Here is a 21,139-nt window from a genome sequence, read left to right on the forward strand (position 1 = left end):
AAACAAGCAAAGGGAGGCAAGGGATGTCATCTACCATATACTCCCCCACCGCAAACCAAAAAAGGGAGAAAAAAATCTATCCCTGAAATAGCCATGAAGCAGCAGCTGTCAATACATCTTATATTTAAGCAAGTCCGCTAAGATATAATTATTTACCACATTAGAATAATTATGGCACTGTAACAGACTATAGAGCCCGATGTTACCAAAATATACTGCACAGTCAATTTCCCTACTTATAAAAGCTATAGCTGCTGTACTACAGGTCAATCAGAAATCAGAAGGTCCACTATTGTTCACTCTTTTAACAGCAGAAATATCCTTCTACTGATGTAGCAGGCAAAATTTTAGTTCGCTGCAGCTCTCAAGTCATCCCTTAAATCAAATCATTAGATAAAACGTCAGCGCTTGAGTTGTCTCCTAGCCAAAGCAGGGGCTCTCTTAGGGATATAGACCTGGTAGCTCACCTGGAAAAGAACATTTAACAATATTAAAATACCACTTAAAAGAAATAAATAGATCAATGGTTAAAGGTTAGGAGACTTAATATACAAAATTTATGACAGGTTAATATCTAACCTGTACCATTTCCCCACCACGCATCACAGACATTGTCTTTTGCTGAAATTGTGAACCATCCTTGGTCTCATCTTCCAATTTATCTGAACTGATATCACCAGACGTAGGTATAGAAGAAGAGGGTGGCTTATCACAAGCAGAATCATGGGTATTATTAACTTTACCACCATCATTGCCACACTCAGGGGGTTTCACAGTTTGGGCAGTTCCTAAACCACCCTCATTCACACTACTCTCAGTAACCAACTTAGCTTGAGAAAATTCTAGTGCAGCAGGTTCTTGATTTTGGGTGGTATAAGTATTAGGTGATTCCTGTCTTATTCGCAATTTAACTGACTTTGGCCTATTAGAAATAGAATTGATAGCTGCACTGTTCTCAGGAGGTTTCACAGTTTGGGCAGTTTCTAAACCACCCTCGTTCTCACTACACTTGGAAACCAACTTGGCTTGAGAAGGTTCTTGTGCAGCAGCTTCTCGTTTTTGGGTAGTGTAAGTATTAGGTGCTTCCCATCCTATTCGTGAGGTAACCAACTTGGACTTATTAGAAACAGAATTAATAGCTGTATTACCCTCTACTCTAGGAACACCAGCAGGAACCACCTGAGCCGGTGGAGAAGCAACATTGCTCCTCACAATCCCAGAATCTTTGCCATCATCATTCAGATGTGAAATCTTCCTATCATTCTTAGGAAGAATGGTGGACTCTCTTCTAACTGGAGGCTGTCTAATCTGTTGTCTTACTTGGCTTGCAATCACCACTCCAGCATCTTCTCCTTTAGGGGTTTTGATTTGAGATGGGTCAGTGTTCACAGAGGATGGTGTTTTAACATCACCATCAGTCTTATCATTCCGAGTAATTGGAGGGTTTATGCTTGTCTTGAGCCCTCCACGAAACTTTCTTAAGTTTTCCAGTGCACGTTGTCTTAAAATTGATTCCATATCATCACCATTTAAACCACCAGTGGCACTTGAAACCTTAATGTTTTCCCTCAAGTCATCATTTTTTCCAACCCCATCATACCTAGAATGACAATCCTTGCCACTCTCTTCAACACTGCTTGTTCTGATGTTAGAAACTTCTCCTTCCTCATCATCTAGAGGCCTTTTTGTTTCAGATACAACATGGGAACGCTGAGGTAACTCCCTCCAACTACAGCCATCATTACTATCATTGCTTCTGCAGGATGGGTAATCATCATAATCATAAACTTCTTCTTTAGGCTCATCAGTATTCAATTCTCTGCTGCTTTCATTTTCTTGTTTAACAACAGTAATAACTGATTTCAGCCGTCTTGAATTGCTCTCCTCCATAAATCTCTCCTCAATAGGATCATCACTACCTTCATTATACCTACTGAAAGAAGAACAACTCCTTGATCTGTCCCTACTCCTTTTGCTTCCTCTCTTAACCTTCTCCAACCTTCTTCCATCTTTCTCCTTCCTTTCAGACCTGCCCCTTCTCTTCAATCCAATCCCATCACTGCCACTACTACTGCCACTCCGACAAGTTGAGCAACTCCATGACCTACTACTCCTAGAACTTGCATTCACATCTCTCCTAGACCTCTTCTTCTTACTTGTTCTCTTCTTCTTTGCATAATCATTACCCCTCCTTGATCCTTTATGTTTCTTTACAGGAGGAGAATCCCCACTACTTTCCCTACTGGAGGACCGCCTTCTAGCCTTCTTCTTACCACCTTTCACATCCTTCCTATTACGAGATCGGGACCTTCGACTTCTATAATCATCCTCAGAACTAGAGGATGAAACAGATGCCAAACTTCTCGAATCACTATCATCCGAATAAGAAACAGAACCGTCACGTCGACATCGAAGCTTCTTGGACTTGCTTCTCCTGCTCTTAACCTTATTTCTCTTCCTTGTTCGCAACTAAAATGAACAATGCACATGCATACATAGGGAGAGAAATTAAGAACCCTTTTTCAGCCTACCTTTTTATTCAAACATTAAATGATGTTTTTAGTTACTAACAAAAGGGTTATCAATTAGCCAATCAAATCACCCAATTAAATACACACGAACCCAAAGTTCAAATTTTTAAATTAAACAGGAAAATACCAAAAAATATCAGTCTGAATTTCTTAAATTTCAGTTTCCTAGAGCCCAATAAACCCAAAGCTTAAAATTTTCAATCTTCTAAGAACAAAATACCAAAAACATGAGCCTAAGATCTCAAATTTCTTTAATATTCCTAAGTTTCCTACGCATCCCAACAAAGGGTAATCTTTAAACCACTCAACTATGAATTGCAGGTAATAATTGACCAAAAAAATAAACAGCAAAAATGAAACCCATCAAAGAAAAAGAATTCTCATTTTAACAGGGAGAAAGAAAATACCTTATATGAATTTTTGGAACGTTTCTTCTTTAAAGAAGATGATTTTCCCATCTCTGATTGTTCGCCTTTTCTCTACCTTTTATCTGCAACACCGCAAAACAAAGGAAAAAAGAAAACCCAAAAAAGTAGAAAGGAAATCAACAACAAGAAGGTTAATTGATGAATAATTAAATGGAAAAGGAAAGATATTTCGAAGACAGAAGAAGAAGAAGAAGAAAGCTGTTCTGGCTTTCTGTTCTTTGGAAGAGTTTGGCAACCTTAACAAATGGATGAAAACACGATGGCTCTTGACATTATCAAAACCGGCTTGCCCTTGCTATGCTTCCCATAAAAGTTATTAATTTTATTTTCTACTTTATATTTTATATATAATTATTAATTTTTTATCTTACACATAAATAATAAAGTTTTAATTTTAAATTCTAAAAATATAATAATAATAATAAAAATACGGAATAAATTATTATGTTGCAGTGTGAGTAATATATAAAAAAAAAAATTGAAAACATTAAGAAAAAATAACACAACCCAAAAGTTTATTTATTTTTTTGTCTTTTATTTTTGTTGATGTGAACATGGAATATACATTTCATTTCCCAAAATTTTCTTTTCTTTTTTATCTTGGGAAATACTTCAATATAACATTTGATATATGTTAATTACAGTCTTATCATATAAATTATGTATCCAAAAATTCATCTCAAAATTATTTATTTATGAATAAAGGGATTTTATATTAGCATGAGCAAAATAACTTGAGAAAGTTTGGGTAGTTTCACATTTACTTGTATGTGTAATCAAGCTCATCCTGGAATTGTTAACGAGGGGGGAAAGTGGAGCGAGGAATCCATTATTATTCTGTTAGTTTTTAGGGCATGGTCCCCAAGTAAAGAAAGAACAAAATTTCAGGTTAAAGTGGGATATGTAGAATCCAGAGTGATATGCCAGAAAGAGCATAGAAAGGTTTGAATCAGAAACATCAAGGGATTGAGAGTAGGCTTGTAGTTATCAAAACAATATCATGAATTAAACTTGTAACATAGTTGAAGTACTTTCTCATAGGAATCAAGTTGCAATACCTAATCTTCCCTGGCAATTATTACATTATTCTCAGATATGTACAAAATTACACCTGCTATTGGTAGATTTACATAATGAAACAGTTGTTACAACCTAAGCATCTTCGCTGTCACTCATGCTAGGACGGGTATCAATGTATACTTCTGATGAGAAGTCGATTTCATCAACGATCCTCCCCCTGTCTCGTGCAAACAACAAATAAACCTATATGATGTTTCATTTTCGAGGACAAATAATGAAAACCAAAGGTAAAAAGTTCTACCTCTCGAGAACAAACTTTCCTTCTTTGTACTTTTGACTCTTCTCATGTGCTGCCTCCTGCCCAGCAAAGTTGGTTAGATTTGATTATGACTACATCTTGGGTACTAGACGCACTGCCAATCTCAATTTATCTTAATAAATAAGTGTATAACTTAGAGAGAGATATTACATATTTCCAGCCAACAATTTGTCCACAGCAGCAGCAAAATATATCTGCCACAGTATGCATTCCAGAAATCATCACCCTGTCTTCTAAGGCTCCAACTGTTATGTTCACCCTGAAGTATGAAACTCTAAACACTAAGCAACTCAAAGCATCCATCTGATTATGAACCATTTCACAGGAAAATGTCCCTTATGACATTTCGAAGATGCATGGCTTTTGTAAAGATTACAGAATCATAATACAATAGCTTCAGTATTGCAGAAATCAAAACAGCTAGAAGAATTTGCCAGCAGGTTTAGGTGGTTGAATAAAAACAGCAAATTCCTTTTGAAAAAAAAATCAGTGAAGAAATGATTTGCCATCAACAAAAGATTTTCAGTCAATCAATCATTGAAGAAATTGTGAGATCTTACGCATTGTTGAAGAGGTAGGCTTTCCCCCTGCGACAATGGAAAGACTGAATAAATAGGGAAAATGGCAAAAAGTGTTAGCAAACTAGAAGGGAGTTCAACTGTATGCATTGTTTATATCAGAATAAAATAAGAAAATGAAAAATTAAGAAGCAAGGTGTGCAGCTGAGAGAAACTAATTGTATATCAATAAACTCTCTCTCACACACACATAGTGATGGAAAAACTAGAGAAGAAATATGTGCGAGAGAGCAATAGAGAATCAACTAACCATCTAAAAATACAAATAGAAACACCAATTTAACAGATAATTAGTATCCAATTTAACAGATAATTAGTAATAAGGACTGATACTCTGCAGTGGTCTAAAAGTAAATCTACATACATGTTCATCAGAGCTGCTTTATATTGATACTGAAAGTATATTTTTTATTTAGCTAATCTTACAGATTTCAAAGCATGCAGCATCCCTATATTGTGTAGTTTTCAGGATTGAATATATCATCTTAATCTTGAGTGGGGTCATTGGAAGAGGTGGAAACCATCTCCACAAAAAATGGGATTGGGAAATGATCTTGGTAATTCTTGTGTTGTCATGAGGTCATTGAAAAAGGTGGAAACCATCTCCATAAATAATTGGATTGGGGATCAATCTTGGTGATTCTTGTATTGTCCTATTTCCAAGGTTGTCCCTTGCTGCTATCCTTGGATTGCCCATAGAAAACTGATCAGGAGACATATGGACCTATTTAGAAGCCCAGGTATGCATACAAACTCCTTAAAATTGCTCAGAAATGAGGAAATACCAATTAGCATTGAGTAAGTACATGACCATAGTTTGTGATTACTGAGAATAATATTTCCATTCAATTATGACTAACAACAAAAAAGAACCCTCATTTTCACACCAGTGCATATTCTGTTTTCTTGGAATTCTAAGGTATCCTAGAAGATGGCTTTGTTGGCTTCAACTTAAAAGAACGACTGACTATAACCTGGATACTAAGTGGTGTTACCAGGGATAACTCATTACAATTAAGAAAAAGATACATGTGAGAAAGAAATAGCACAACAAAGAATTTTCAACATGGAAGGTTCCACGATCCCCATACTGCAGACAACAATGCCCAGAAGCAATGTATCTTTAGAAGGTAAATCAAAAACTTCAGTCCACAATGTGCACACAATGCATTTAACATTTGAAACAAGCCAAGCAAGGACACAAGGCATAATTGATACATCGAACAACAGCTAACAGGAAAAGCAAATTAATTTATAGGTAAGGTAATCTTCAGAACACGAGGCCTTTAGGCATGGCATAAATGATTACATCAAGCAAAGAAAATTTCCCATCTTAAGAGAACCCAAGACCCTTAGGTAAGGTAATTTTGGTGTAACTCTTTTTATGTAGTTGATTCTGAACTGTGATATCCACAGTTGTGATCCCATATGAATCAACAAAATTTGATCACAAAATTACTAATTTAATAAATTCTGAACGAAATTTCACAATTTTTTCCTTTTTTTCCGCCAATTCACCACTTTTCTCTTGCTTCATTCTTCAACTATTGCCTTCCTAAACTTTGAGGTTCTTATATATCATCTTTAATTAAATGCCAATTACATTTGCAAATACACTCATATTCATTACACAACCTATCATCAACAACCATCACAAAACCAAATAGTACTTCTTTATCATGCTTCTAATGTTATCTTGCTATCCACACATCAAAAGTTCTCAACTTTAAGACTTTCTTCCATCAATAATTTCCAAAAGAACCAACTTTTACCACCAAAAAGGGTTGTTCGATGATAATTGTAAAACAAAGGGCTGAGAAATGAAAAGAGAAAGAGAGAGAAAGAAAAAAGTGGGTACCCTGGAAGCAAGATCTTCAGGGAGAGCTAAGTGAGTTCTACAAAACTTGCATCTGTAAGACCTTCCATCAAGCTCAACCACAAATATCCTTCCCATTTTCCCCTTCTTCTTTTTTTGTTTTGTTGCTGTTCTGTTCTTTTCACAGCTATGGCAGAATCTCAGTTTCGAAGATAAATAAAGTGAGATTACTGAGGTGGGGAGGGATTAAGTGCAGAGGTACATGAGTTGTACACTTTATGATAAGAGCTTTGGTGGTGATAAGGATAGTGGCAGTAAAAAGCCCATGAACCATTTTAGTCAAGTCTCAGCTTTGGTTAGGTTGGATTGGGCTTGTGGTATCCTAAAGAATCCAGTGTGAAGTTGTTGTTCACAGATATCTACATCCATCCATTGCATTTGTTCTTAATTAAAAGTAAATGCCAAGAACCATAGGATATGTATTTATGTGAGATGAGAATAGAACTTGGAAAAAGTGCTAAATTGCTTAGTAATTATTGATTTCTCACACCCTTTAGTTGATAATATCAAATTAAACTTGAATAATTGGTGTTAAAAACATATTAATGTCTCGTTATATTTTAACAATACCGATTAAAATAGTGAAATTCTAGTCATTTTTTCATTCAAAATTCTTGCTTTTATGGCTTCATTGCCTCTAATAATCAATTCAATAAGAGGAGGCTAAGGAAAGGAGGATGAGAAAGAGCCAAGCAATGGGTTTGGTGAAAAGCTTGGGGATTGACTAGTTGAGAGAAGTTATGGGAATTGGGAAGGAAGGAACTATCCAATGTATCTGGCTCCAAGGTTATGGCCCCGTAGTTGATGACTACCATCATGCTGTTCTCACTAGGAAGTGATTTGGATTCATTTCATTTTAAACGTGATACTTTTTTAATTAAATATAATATAATATCATCACGTGGCAATGTTGGTTTCCTATTTTCTTTTGGAGAAAACGACAGATTAATGAAAAATATATAATATTTTAAAATATTTTGAATTATTTGAAAATTTTAAAATAGATTATTATTTTTTTATCATGTTCATTCAATTATTAATAGTTGACTAATTATTGTTAGTTAAAATATTATTTATTATTATTTTTAAGTGACGTTGACATGACACATATCAGATGTGGTATGATGACTAACCTTGTAACATTTTTACTCTTTACGTTAGGGTGTTAAGGGTATAAAATGATAATAATTATTTTGATTAATGATAATTAATTATTCAATAATTCAAATGACCTCTTGATCTAAGTTTTAAATAAAGAGCTTGATCAAATGTAATAAAAAATAAAAATTTATTTAATTTTTTGAATAATTCACTTTTTTTTCAAAACATTATGTAAAAAAATAAAATAACACTAAGAGCTCCTTTATTATGAAACTCTTATGAAAGATAATAGTTAAAATTAAGTTAAAATGATTTGATAAATTTATTTTTAGAAGCTATTGTTTATCGATAAGTTGTTGGATAAAACAACTTATATATATTATAATTTTAATTTAAATTACCATAAAAGAGTATTTAATAATTAACTTTCAATTAATCACAATTTTCTTTCTTCATAATGTAAAAGAGTTAACTTTATTTTTTTATCTATCTAGAACAATTTTTTGAAAATATAAAAAACTATTTTTATATAACTTAAAAGAAAAAGAGTGTATTTTTTGAAAGGATAATGTTAAGATTATTTTTAATAGATTGGGACATTTTGAAACAAAAAGAAAAATTCTCTAAAAAGTTAATGTGTTTTTAAAAGATGAAAAAAAATACCTTTCCTTTAGAGTTTTTCTTTATTTTTGTAAAAATTTTATTTTTTTTAAACTTCTCAAAATTTTATTTGATTCGAATTCAAGATAAGTTGAAAAAACAAAAAAAAAGGCTAAACAAAGTACTAAGTTTTGGGCTTGGGTCACACCTATGATTAAGGCTTATTAATTAAATTATTATTTTAGAAATATTTACTTAATATGTTACTTTTAGTAAATTTAAAAATAGACAATGTACTAACTATATAATTAGATGATGATTTTAATGCATTCAAAAATATTATTCGTATTAAATTTAAACAGTATTTAATTTATATAAATATCATCTCAAAATTTAAAGAATTTTAATAAATAATATAATTTTTCTATAACTATGCACAAAATTGAATTTTTATAAATTATAAGTATATTAATTTTTTTATTTTATATAAAAATATAAATAAAATTATACATATATATATTCAAACATTTATTTCATTAATTGATACATAATTTCTCTTATTTAAAAAACATACTCGAATCTCCCATCTTCAATTATACCAAAAAAAAAATCATACTTACAGAAATAAATGGGGACAGTCAGTCAAGTCACACTGCAAGTCAGCAATACTCCTCAGCCGCCCAAACTCTGCCACGTAAAAAAACAAAAAGCAATTTAAAAATTTTTAAAAGCGGACACATTTCCGCATTCAAAAAATATCCACAACGTTTCACACAACCGCGTCGCCAGTCCCCATCACTTGCGGCCCCAACTAGTCCAAATGGCGACCAGCCGGCTGAACTGTCACTCACCTTCGGACATGTCACCCTAAGCCTACAGCCCCTTTCTCAGCCGCCCAAAAGTACCCGTACAAAAGTTTCACGTGAAACGAGACAAGTGGCGAATGATAATTGGGTAAAGCAGTTATTAAAATTAATTTTGAATTTCATTTAAAAAATTATCTTAACAAATGCACTTATAACATTTGGCAAGAAATAAAAGTTATGTTGGCGGATTCAAGACGACACGAAGACTGGGGCCCACTGCAAAAGCGGCCGCCGGGGTCACCTCTTTGAAGACTGTTTCACGTGTGGACCCCTTGTTTTTTAAATCAAAATTATTACAATAAAAAAATTTTATATTAATTAAACAGTAAAAAAATTATTTACATTGATATACTCGTTTGGTTAGGTAACGTCCACAAAGGGTAACTAATTGCTAGCACGTGCTGCTAAATATATAAAAATGGTAGCCACTAGCCATTTCATATTAAAAGGTATGATGTATTATTACAAATTGCCAAAAAAAGAAGAAGAAAAAATTGGCTTTATTATTTTTTCCTATTCCTTTCTCGCGTAAGTCCCCGATTAATAATATAAAAAAATGTAATACAGTAAAATATTTAATTGGGCGGCGAAGGTGCACGTGACGACAACCGAAATCCCGACATGAACCTCGTCAACACGGAATTTCTTCCCCCGCTAAAATTGGACCCCATTACCCACTTGATTCCCGCCTCTCACTTCCCGCCGTCGATTCCTCTCTTAAAGAATACCATTACCAAGTGCGCCCACACGCTCCTCACTTCTCAACCCTTGGATCTAAAACCGCCCATGGAATCAGATCCAATAGACGGCTTTGATCTCTAGCAGATATTTTTGATTCGGCGGAGCAGCCGATCTTCTTTTTTTTCTCATTACGTACTGAGTGCGGTTTCCGTACGTAATGGGACCCGCGGTGATGTCACCCCACATGATTTTCTTTCACCCGCCGAACCTCTCGCAAAGCAACCTAAACTTTGACATAGACGTGTCGCTTGGTTGCCTGGACGGCCGGGATCCCAGATAGAGTAACAGTAACAAGAAAACTTTTTTTTTTTGTTAAAAAAAAAGGAAAATTCAGAAGAATAACGAAATATTTACTATCAGTGGGTTAAAAGTGATATTCAGGAAATAATTTTTTTTCATACAATTTTTTAATTTAATTAAAATAGTTTTATGAAATGAACATATTAATCAACCTCTTTGAAAATACCGGATCAGATAATATTTTTTATGTATTAAAATTCATAACATTAATAATAAATTAACTATAATAAATCTATTTTATTATACCATTAATAATCAGTTTGTTTGGTAACGGTAATTGATCTCCATTTCCACAAAAAATAAATAAAGAGCTAGATAAATTAGATAAGAAAAATATTTAATTTCGTTATTAAAATTTAATCATAATAAGAGTAGAAACAACATTGAGAAAATTTTCTCAAGTTGCCAAAAATAGATCTTCAGGAGTTACATTGTTATATACATTACATGTCAGCTTTTAACCCAAAAAAAGAAAGCATAGGAACGCCAAATCGCAGAGAATTAAACCTCAAAACGACATCCAACCAAAAGGGAAAATCAATCCATCTCAGCTGGTAACTGATTAAGATCAAGATCAAACACTCTCCGTTGCACCCCTCCTTCGAAATCAACAACCGACGACGACGAATCCGAATCGCTATGGGCTCCACAGGTGTCCGGGCAGCCCGCACCGGTAGATGCAAAGGCATCGAAGAAAAACACCGGACGATGAGTCGTCACGGGGAGCGAAAAACTCGCGTTGGCGAGAGTGAGGTCTAGAGGCGGCGGAGAAGACGACTCCACGGTGCTGCTCTGGCTGGGGCTGCGGGTGAAGTCGTTGTTGTTGTTGTCTGTGAAATTAGTCTTGGCTTTAGCGCCACGGAACTCGCGTGCCGCCGCATCGTATGCACGCGCTGCTTCCTCGGCTGTGTCGAAGGTACCGAGCCAGACTCGGGTCTTTTTTCTCGGGTCCCGGATCTCCGCCGCGTAACGGCCCCATGGGCGCTTTCGAACGCCGCGGTAACGGATCTCCCTGGAAGTCGGGTCGGAAATCGGGTTAACCGGGCTGGCTTTTGATCTCGGAGCCATGGCTTTCTTTTTTTCCTTTTCAAATTGTAGAACGCAGGAAAGTGAAATTGGTTTACAAAGGACGGAGAAGAGGGGGCTGGCTTATATAGAGGAAGCTGAGCACCGATACGCATCGTATCGGCGCTTTGTTGTGTGCAGTCAAAGCAGTATCTGTGGGAGTTGGTTTTCTGTTGCCCGAACCACTTTAAGTCGATTCCGGCTACTAATCATTTTGCACCACTTGTTTCTGATAGTATCAATTTAATTACATCTGTCGTACTAATTGCTTAATTTGTCTTGTTTTTGTTGGCCTTATTTTATTCTATTCACTATTGCTAAAATTTGTCTAAATTTAAGAATTTTGGCAGTTTTATAGCACTAATTTCCTGTTTTTTAACAAGTTATATAATTAAAAAAAGAAAGAAAGAAAGAAAGTTATGCACCTAGGAAGGAAGGGATGACAGTTTCATAACAAATAAAACAATTAATTTTTAAAACAAGGTAATCACAAAATTATTTATTCATTAAAGGATAATTTTTTATGGGTATATCAGAGTTTATTAATAGTATGTTTTAATTTTTTATAATAAAAAAATAAATTCAATATTTAAAAATTAGAATAATTATCTCATACATTTTTTAAGTTAATTAAAATTATTATTTTAAAAGATTAAAATGGTTTCTTCGAGGAAAAACCATGGAAGTACCCGAAAACCGCGTTCAAGCACCTGCGCATACTATCTGACACGTGTGAAAATCTAAGAGATTATTCCATAATTAACGTAGTATCGGTTGTACCAGATTCTAGTGACTCAGTCAGCCAAGTCTCTGACTGCACTAATCCACAACCATATTATACAGTTAATTAAAATAAAAATTATATAAATCCCAACCCGTAGCCGCCCTGCCGCAACAAAAAGACACAGTGGGTCCACCCTGCAATAATCTTAAGACGCCACGTGTCAAACGTGTGGCAAATGAGTCTATTCAGGGCGGCGTTGGTTAACGGCGGCCAAGACGGCGATTTTGACGTTGCTTTGTTTGGTTGTCGTCCAGATTAACGGAAAAGGCACTCAAGTGACGGCGGTTTCTATTAATTATTAATTTTTTTCTTTAAATGTTTTTGGTCGATATTATTTGGGGCGCTCATGCCGCGTGAGACGGATCTCGTAATTTTCTCGAACTCGCTTGGAAACTGCTGTCGGCTTTGAAGTGGTCAATGGGATCGAACGGCTGCAAGTGAATTGGTTGTCTGGTTGTGATATTGACACGTTTTGTAGTGGAGTAGGAGTAGTAGACTTGAAGTGACGAGGAAATTTATTTTTATCCATCCAAAAATATTTTTCTCATTTTTTGAACAAAAAAAATCCTTAATGCAATTATTATAGGAAAAAAAATCAAATAAAGGCTAGCTTTCAGAGTTATTTCCTATAGAGTATAGAGTTCATGTACATAACAAGTTGACCATTATTTAGAAAAAATTCAATTATAAGCATGATGGATCTTAAGAAATAACTAGCATTAATAAAATGAGTTTCTCAAGTATATATGGATAATTACGTATCATGCATAAAGATAACTTAATTAATAAAATTGGTTCGTCTTGATAATAAATAATTTTGGATTCCAATACTATTAATAATTCTTTATTAGCAATAATCTTGAATGTGCACTCTCTATAAGGTATGTAGTATCTTAATCTTGGCATTGGGCATCGTATCTAAACAAACGTATCATATCTTACTTTCTATAAGGATATTTTACTTTATTTTGGTAATTCATATTTGTGTGTCTTAATCATATCATGTGAATGTAAAATATTAATAGTTATATGGATAAAACACAAATATGATATGATTAATTAAATTTATTTGAATCCTAAATATAAATATGAATACATTTATTAAACATGTAACATGATATGACATGTTTATCACGTTTATCAAATGGGTCGAATTAAATTTTATACGACACAATTTGTAACTTTTTTAAACAATTAAAATTTTAAATACAAATAACATGATTACATTAAAATGCATACAATTACAAATAAAATATAATCTTATTATTTAAATTTAAAAATAATAATTATAAAAATAACTACTTTTATACAAAGACGACTAGCAGGCTATGTGAAGATTGAATAGTATAGAGACAAATAAGTTATCCCAGATAAAAGGTATGCACTGGCCAAACACGACCCTCTTGGCCCTAAAGGTGGCATGGGCCTTTCATTTATCAAGATAACCTAAGTGGCTTTAAACAATTCATCTTCATTGCTCAACCTTGTCAATTCTAGTTCATCATCGTCTTTGAGAACATAATTCTTTCCGATATACAAGTTCCATCAAGGATGGCAAGTGTAGAGCATACTCAAGGATCTAAACTCACGAGAGAATTGTGCATATTTCCATGTGATAACCCTTAAGAAAGAAAGAGAAAGACTTAGAAACTCATGTTGGAAGACACACACGATTTTTATTTCTAAGGGTGTTCTGCCCCATATTACAAGAGGTCCTTTGCTTTTATAGGCAAAGAATTTGGAAACAACAAAACTTACACTGTGAAAAGATAAGCATACACGTTGGACTGAAAAGATAAAGACGAGTACAAGATAAAGATGGGTATAGACACTTGTACTAACATACCATAGTGACTCATACTGACAGATAGTGACTCATACTAGAGTTTTAGTCATAATTTGTTTTTGGGTCAGAGGTAAGGTTGAGCTCCACTATCATCTGTTGTTTTCTTTCCTTGCAAATATACATGTGCAAGGAAAGGGATTCAAGTTTTGTATCATAATGTCCTTTGCACGTTTCACAAGGTGGCTTTATAAAGAGCTGTGCAATCTTATCTTCATTGATTTCTCCGTAGTCCCAGGGGTCTTGAGACCATTCACGAGGGTCTAGAATCTTTTCATTGTATTCTTTTAGTGTTGCTTTAATCTGGTCATGATAGGGTCTAAGTGTCTCAAGAAAGTAATCCCATGACATCTCTATTTCTAATGAAGGCTAGATGTGATCAGGGATGATCCTATTATGTTGATAGATTGGTCTTTGAAACTCCTTGTATTCTTTGTCAAGTTTTTTGATATTGTAAGGAAATGACTTATATGCCCAAACTAAGGGTATAGTACCAAGTTAGGCAGCTTTTCCAAGCGTCACGAAATATTGAGGCTTGTAGAGGATAAAAATGACTATCTTTTTTTTCTTTCCTACCTTTGATATGGGTAGTTCCTTCCAATGAGAAAGTGGATAGAACCATGTGAGGATATCCATAAAATTTTTTCACCATGTCTCAATTTCTTCATTCATCACTTTTTCTATGAATTCTAAGAAATCCATAATATGAAGCTGGATAACAATGTGGTGCTTATGGTTTAAGTACCAAAATATCCATTTTAATTCATTAGGAAATTCCATGAACTCGTAGTAGAAAAGATGGATGAAAGGGTATTTTGGATGAAAACCATAAGGTTTCAAGATAAGACCATCATATTTTCTAAAAACTTTGATTTGGTATTCAAAAATCATTTGTTTAGTTTTTTGGTGAGATGTTCCTTCTTGGACTAGCTTGAGAACTTCAGAAGGATAGTCAGGATGAAGGTTTAGACTTATTGGGGTAGAGGGTGAGGAGGATGACCCTGTAATGTAGGTTCCTAGTTTTAGTGTGAACCTTGAGGGTTTTGCATTAAACATCATGATTTTAGGTTTTTGGGAAGGTTTGGATAGGAAATTTGCAAAATGGTTTGTTTTCCCTTTGATATGATTGGTTTCAAAAGAATACTTTGAAAACCATTTTATCCATCTTAATAACTGGGGATGTGGAACTGCCTTCTGTTTGAACTTCAACATCTGAGCAAAGAAGGGCATAACCATTTCTACTAAAAAGTGATGCCTAATAAGATGAAATTCAAATTTTATGATTACTTTTTTGACTGCAAAGATTTCTTTAAAAGTAAAATTATAATGTATTTCAAAGCTTGAAAAATTTCCACTTTTGTATGCATAAATACGCCTCTTACCTTGTTTTTCTTCCAAGAAAATCGCTCTTAAATATTTGTCGCTAGCATCAGTTTGTAGAACTCTTTTACCATCAGACAGGATTTATAGTGGTTTCAAGTCTTGAAATTTTTACTTAAGATTCTGAATGGCTCTAGTTTGGGCTGGTCCCTAGTTTGGAGAGTCTTTCTTAAGCATTTTTCTCAGAGGATTAGTGTACTTTGAGAGCTTTGGGACAAAATTTCTGAGATAATTCATAACACCAAGGAACTGCTGAACTTACTTCTTTGTAAGATCTTGGTTTGGGAATTTTAGTAGTTCTTGTGAAATGTGGGGGTTTGGTTGATATTTTTCTTGGACTATATGTATTCTAAGGAAGTTTATCTTAAACTTGAATATTTGCATCTTGTCTTTGAAAGCATAACTCCGTATTTGAAGATTAGTTTTGAAAACTATTGAAGGAGTTGTATATGGTTTTCTTCTGTTGAGCTAAATAAGATAATATCATCTATGTAAATAAGAGCTTGGCCCAAAATAAGTTGGAAGATTTTGATAATGGCTTTCTGAAATAGTGATGGTGCGATTTTCAGCTCAAATGGTACAATAGTCCAATGGTAATGATGATTGAGTATGCAAAATCTTGTTTTTGGCTTGTTTTCAAGAATAATCCCTAATTGCCAAAATTCTGCTTTAAGGTCAAATTTTGAGAAAAACTTTGCTTGAGCCAAACTTGAGAAGATTGAATTCCTGCTAGGCAGAGACATTTGTCATCAAGTAGAAAATGATTAAGAAGCTAGTAGTTGATGACCAATCTCAATTTGCCCTTAGCTTGCTTTACCTGTTTGTTAACATAAAAGGCTTAACATGCCCATTGAGAATCTAATGGCTCATTCAATCTTTGTTGTAATAATTCTTTACATTTCTTTTCTTCCAAGTTTTGATGTTCTGGATTCATGCTTGAATGACTTGCTTTGGTGGGGTTAATGTCTACATTAAGCTTGAATGGGAGCTTAATAAAGAATTTAGGATTCTTTAAAGAGGATTGTTGCATTTCAGAAGGAATTCTGAGCGAAAGTTAGCACATACTTTTTACTTGAGGAGTTCGACTATCATATGACTTTGCTCTTCTAGTTGTCGAAGAGAATAAAACTTTGGGATAGAAACCAAAGGTTTGAAAGAGTTTTTGTATCTGATCCCATTTGGAAGTATTCTTAAATGCTAGCATTCATGATAAATGTCAAATCTGACAACTATATCTTTTCCAAGTAGCCCTGATCCAAGTACTTAGTTGTGATGGAGCATTGGGGGAAAAACTGGATAATAATTGGCTTACTGATTAGATGAGTAGTGAAAGTTTGGTCTGAAGTTGTCTTGAAGTACCTTTCATAAGGTATCTAGAATTCCTTGGGTAATATTTTTGGGTTCATTACTGTTTGTGCTATTGCAGTGTCAAAAAAAGATATTATAGGGATTAGTTGATTGTACTTTGATGGATATATGGAGACTGGTGTGGAAGGTACTTGTGGATTAGGAAGACTTTGACTTTTCAATTAGGAAGGAAGGTCAAGTTGGAGTTGTATCATAAAGAAGTCTTCAGTTTCGATGTCTAAGTCAAGAGTGGCAATTTGGATGGCAAACAGGGTTTTGTTTAAGGGTTGGTCTTCTACTGAGAAGATTGATTCAAGATTTTCTTCATCTAGATTAATTCCAGTCTTCTGTTGCATGTCTTAGAACATCTTTGCATTATTTTTCTTATTGGTAGGACATTGTTTGGCAGAATGCCCTTACTGGTTGCAGATGAAACACTTTGTCGATTTTGTTCTTTTACCTGGGGGCATTTTCTTGAGATATTTCCATTTGGTCCCGTATCTACGATGTGAGGGGATAAGCTCTAGTTATTTTGTATTTTTTGAAATGCTTTTTCATTTTTGTTTTGTAATTGCAGTATCAAATTTTAGGACTTTTTATTTGCTATTATGTTCTTTCATAAACTCTTTCTAAATTTTTATTTCTTGACTACTTTTCTTCTATGGCTGATATCTTCAAGAGCAACATGGACTTCCTGATATATTTCTCTATGAGTAAGGGAAAAAATGTCTTATCTTTGCTATTAAAGGGCTTTGGTGACCGCTGCCTAAACTGGATCCGATAGTGACGAAAGAAAAACGTGTTTTAAGCTTGTAAAGGCTCCAAAAATATAAAATAGTTTTTTCATCTTTTGGAAATGTCTGTTAAGATTGCCTTTTTTGAAAGAACAACATCTTCTTTGAAGAAATTCTTTCCTTTGCAAAGTTTGGAGATCATCAAGACTTCCAAGAAAGTATATATGGAGAATTTGAACAACTTGCCCAAAATCTTGTAAGACCAAGAATTGCATGTGGTCTGCCTGATCAATAGTGTTTCACCAATTTCTTAATGTCCCTGTAAACCTTGATTCAAATTCCATTAGAATAGTATAATGACTGTTTTCTGGTAACCTTCTGGTTTCTAGCCAAGAGTGGAATTCTTAAAATTGTTTTGCCCATTTTGTTAGTGGAATATCATCAATGGTGAACGTCAACTTGGAGACGGCTAGTGCTGTTGATCCTCTAAGAATATAGATGTATGGAGGATCTTCATATATATCCATTTCTTCAACTTTTATGCTTGAATTGCTTGCCATAAACTGTTGTTGGTTTTGTTGTGGCAAGATTTGTTATTCTTCTTGTTTGTGAGGAAGTGAATCTAAATTCTCACCTGAGGAATGTTTTGAAGTGTCAAAAGAGTTTGGTCGTCTTCTGGGACTGCTTGAGTTTAGAATATTTTTGGCATAGTATTCTCGGTGTATTCTTTAAAAAGAAAAATTGAGAGAGTTGTCAATCTTGATCATCGTTGTTTTTGGCTCTTCTTGTTCTTTAATGACAATCCCTGATCTTTGCCTTGATTGTGGAGTTGTGGACTCTTCTAGCATTGGTATTTTCCTTTAGGCTTTTTTAGATATGTTTTCTGGATCAAGAACATCTTTTGATTCTTTTTTCTTTTTCTGTCTTTCCTCTTCTTCTTTCTGTTTTTTGAGCTTTTTGTAAAGGTCAAAGAAAGTAACTTCTGATGAAAGAGGTGGAAAATCAATTCTTGTTATCGGTGGTTCTTTTGGTGCCAACAAAGTTCGCGTGGTCAATCTAAATGGGTCATTTTGATTTGATGATGGAATTCTTCTAGTTTCTTGGAGATGCTTGATCTGGGACTTGAGCTTCTATGTTTCTATTTCTTTTTGCTCTTTGCACAACTAGAATGGAACACCTTATTCTGGGACTTCTCTAGAGACTTGTTTGAGCCTATTTTGGAGAAGTTTGATCATTTCATTAGCAATTTTAGTATTTTCATTAACCTTGTCTTCAACTTTTTACATTTTATCCTAGATAATGTTGACTTTTTGGTTGATTCCTTTAAGAGAGAATTTTGAGCAATTAAATTTGCAGTTTTCCAATTTAATGTTGCTTCTGTTGCACTCATTTTGGTTGGTTTCCCCATTGCATCTGTTTGGAGTGGAGCTAAGATCTTAGGTGTATGTTTAAATTTTTTTCTGTCAATTACTTAAGTGGAGGAAAATCATGATCATAAGAGGGATTTAAGGATTGAAACATGCAAACTTAGGGGATCAATTGTGGAATCTGAACTCATTGGGCATAATTTTCCTTCTGTACCCATTTTTGGATTTTTTTATAGGAAAGAATGATAGGTTTTTGGGAATTTTGAGGTGGTTGCACTTGAGGAATTGGTTTTAATGGTGGTAGTTTTGATGTTGTCCATTTTGGGGGAGAGTATTTGACCAAATACTAGTACTTTCCTTTGTCTTCTCCTAAAGGTCCGACTGAGGGATTTCTATCTTGGAATCTCTTGTACATTTCTTGGTCAGAACATCTTGACTTTTTTTTTAACCTTTTCTGGATTCTCTATCTAGTTCGTAATTTGCTTTCAGGCTTTCTTCTTGGTATCCTTCACAATTACAGTTAATATCCCATGGACACTGCCAAGTGAGTGGGTCTGTAAAGTGAAATATAGGACTCCCTTTGTAATTAAAACTCTGGATCAACTTTTGTTCTGGGCCAGGTTCACATTCTGTTGGCCTGATCATGAACATGGTGGGAAAATTGGTGGTGTTGATGGTTATTTCAAATGAGAGTGATCAAATTTGATTTCAACTATTTCGTCTGCTCTTTTGGTGAAATGGGTTTCTGTGGATTGAATAGAAGTTGTGGCTTTTTGTAGTTTGTCGTAATTGTTCACCCATTTTTCAGGAAAAAGTTTAGCCAAATCATTTTTTGGAATTCTTTTAAGGGCTTTTTGTAGTTTGTCGTAATTGGTCACCCATTTTTCAAGAAGAAGTTTAGCCAAATCATTTTTTGGAATTCTTTTAAGGACAAATGAGCAAATGGGAGCCTGTGTTGTATTTATGGTTAGAACTAATGCATCATCTGAATTAGTCTGAAGCTTGAAAAGATTAAATGCATGGTCTTGAACCCTATAAACCATTTGGTAGTAAAGAGTAGCTATGATGGATGAAGGCACTTGTTGAGGCCTTACGATTTGAATATGAACTTTTAGAGTTGAAAGTATGTTAGGATCATACAAGGCCATAGTGTAGTTTGAAAAAAGTGTGACTACTACTGTTCTTGTATTAAGTGTGGCCTCAACAGTACCGATGCATGCACTGGCCAAACATGAATTGTTTAAAGCCACCTGAGTAATCCTGATAAATAAAAGGCCCATGTCACCTTTAAGGCCAGGAAAGCCGTGTTTGGCCAGTGCATACCTTTTATCTTGGATAACTCATTTGTTTCTATACTATTCAATCTCGATAAAACATAATAAAATCTACTAGTTTCAACATAAACTACAATTAAAAAAAAAAAATATTTGTAAGAAGATTTAAATGAGTCATAATTGAGTTACAAATGTGTTAGGTAAATATGTTTACGTAATTAATTAAACAAGTCATAAATTATACGAATATTGGATAACATGATTAATTAAACATGTTTTGTTGTGGAAATTATCCAAGAATCAACAAAGATAAAACCTAGAGAAATTAAGCAAATAGAAAAAACATAAGAATTTACGTGGTTTGGCCTCTTGCCTATGTCCACGGAGTGAAACTGTTCTTTTTATTATTTAGAAATTAAAGTACAATAAATTGACCTCTATGGTTTTCCAAACCAACCCAAGATCCCTTACATACTCTTTCTCAATAACCTCCCAAGAACACTCACCCAAACCATTCTAGCTCCACCTAGAGCAAAAGATAGAGTTACAAGGTGTTCTCTCTCTATAGCTCTCAAAGCACTACTTGCAATTCTAAAGCTTAGAGATTCACTTTTATAGTATAAAAGTCCAAAGTAGAATGTGATTAAGATTCGATGTGGAATAAGAAGTTTAAAACCATACAACTACTCAATGTTGTACACAAACAAGAATCCTAATTAAATAAGATCTAGAAATTTAGTCAACCTAAAACTTAACAAATGTCCACCTTTGACTTGAATTCAAACTCCTTAAACCTCTTCCACCAGTCGTACTTGATTGCAACTTCCTAACTCCACCTACTTTCCAACACCTTGAACAACTCTCAAAGCATAAGACTTTCCAAATCATTGGCCTTTATAATTACCACGACTACACATACCGAATCAAGCATGGTCCAACACTCAATTCCACAAAACGGCCAATGCACCTGTGTAGCCGTCAAGCC

General features: G+C 34.3%; 3 protein-coding genes across 4 annotated transcripts; all 3 read right to left on the reverse strand.

Annotated features, from left to right (window-relative positions):
• On the reverse strand, positions 64-3,295 carry LOC18594047 (transcriptional regulator ATRX homolog). 2 transcript variants are annotated; one of them, XM_007021494.2, is made up of 4 exons: positions 3,196-3,295; positions 2,939-3,021; positions 580-2,469; positions 64-467 (listed from the first exon to the last, which is right to left on the reverse strand). In XM_007021494.2, the coding sequence occupies exons 2-4, from the start codon at positions 2,987-2,989 to the stop codon at positions 402-404; spliced, it is 2,007 nt and encodes a 668-aa protein (XP_007021556.2). In that variant the 5' UTR covers positions 2,990-3,021; positions 3,196-3,295; the 3' UTR covers positions 64-401. The 2 variants fall into 2 exon arrangements, with proteins under 2 accessions (XP_007021556.2, XP_017979991.1); XM_018124502.1 differs by having other exon boundaries at positions 2,939-3,205.
• LOC18594048 (protein yippee-like At5g53940) lies at positions 3,938-6,979 on the reverse strand. Its single transcript, XM_007021495.2, has 5 exons — positions 6,735-6,979; positions 4,859-4,902; positions 4,449-4,557; positions 4,281-4,336; positions 3,938-4,196 (listed from the first exon to the last, which is right to left on the reverse strand). Exons 1-5 carry the CDS (start codon positions 6,828-6,830, stop codon positions 4,112-4,114), a joined length of 390 nt encoding a protein of 129 aa, XP_007021557.1. The 5' UTR covers positions 6,831-6,979; the 3' UTR covers positions 3,938-4,111.
• On the reverse strand, positions 10,681-11,599 carry LOC18594050 (ethylene-responsive transcription factor 4). The gene has a single exon (XM_018124527.1). The coding sequence runs from the start codon at positions 11,426-11,428 to the stop codon at positions 10,898-10,900; it is 531 nt and encodes a 176-aa protein (XP_017980016.1). The 5' UTR covers positions 11,429-11,599; the 3' UTR covers positions 10,681-10,897.

Source organism: Theobroma cacao, chromosome 7 (assembly GCF_000208745.1).
Source record: "Theobroma cacao cultivar B97-61/B2 chromosome 7, Criollo_cocoa_genome_V2, whole genome shotgun sequence".
Taxonomy (NCBI): domain Eukaryota; kingdom Viridiplantae; phylum Streptophyta; class Magnoliopsida; order Malvales; family Malvaceae; genus Theobroma; species Theobroma cacao.

Excerpts from the sequence above, each read along its gene's own strand:
- LOC18594047 (XM_007021494.2), bottom strand. The coding sequence starts at position 2,989 with ATGGGAAAATCATCTTCTTTAAAGAAGAAACGTTCCAAAAATTCATAT. Across the intron at positions 2,470-2,938 it reads GTTCCAAAAATTCATATAAG|TTGCGAACAAGGAAGAGAAA; the intron begins GTATTTTCTTTC and ends TGTTCATTTTAG. Across the intron at positions 468-579 it reads GTGGTGGGGAAATGGTACAG|GTGAGCTACCAGGTCTATAT; the intron begins GTTAGATATTAA and ends GTTCTTTTCCAG.
- LOC18594048 (XM_007021495.2), bottom strand. The coding sequence starts at position 6,830 with ATGGGAAGGATATTTGTGGTTGAGCTTGATGGAAGGTCTTACAGATGC. Across the intron at positions 4,903-6,734 it reads CTGAAGATCTTGCTTCCAGG|TCTTTCCATTGTCGCAGGGG; the intron begins GTACCCACTTTT and ends CTATTTATTCAG. Across the intron at positions 4,558-4,858 it reads GCCTACCTCTTCAACAATGC|GGTGAACATAACAGTTGGAG; the intron begins GTAAGATCTCAC and ends TTCATACTTCAG.
- LOC18594050 (XM_018124527.1), bottom strand. The coding sequence starts at position 11,428 with ATGGCTCCGAGATCAAAAGCCAGCCCGGTTAACCCGATTTCCGACCCG.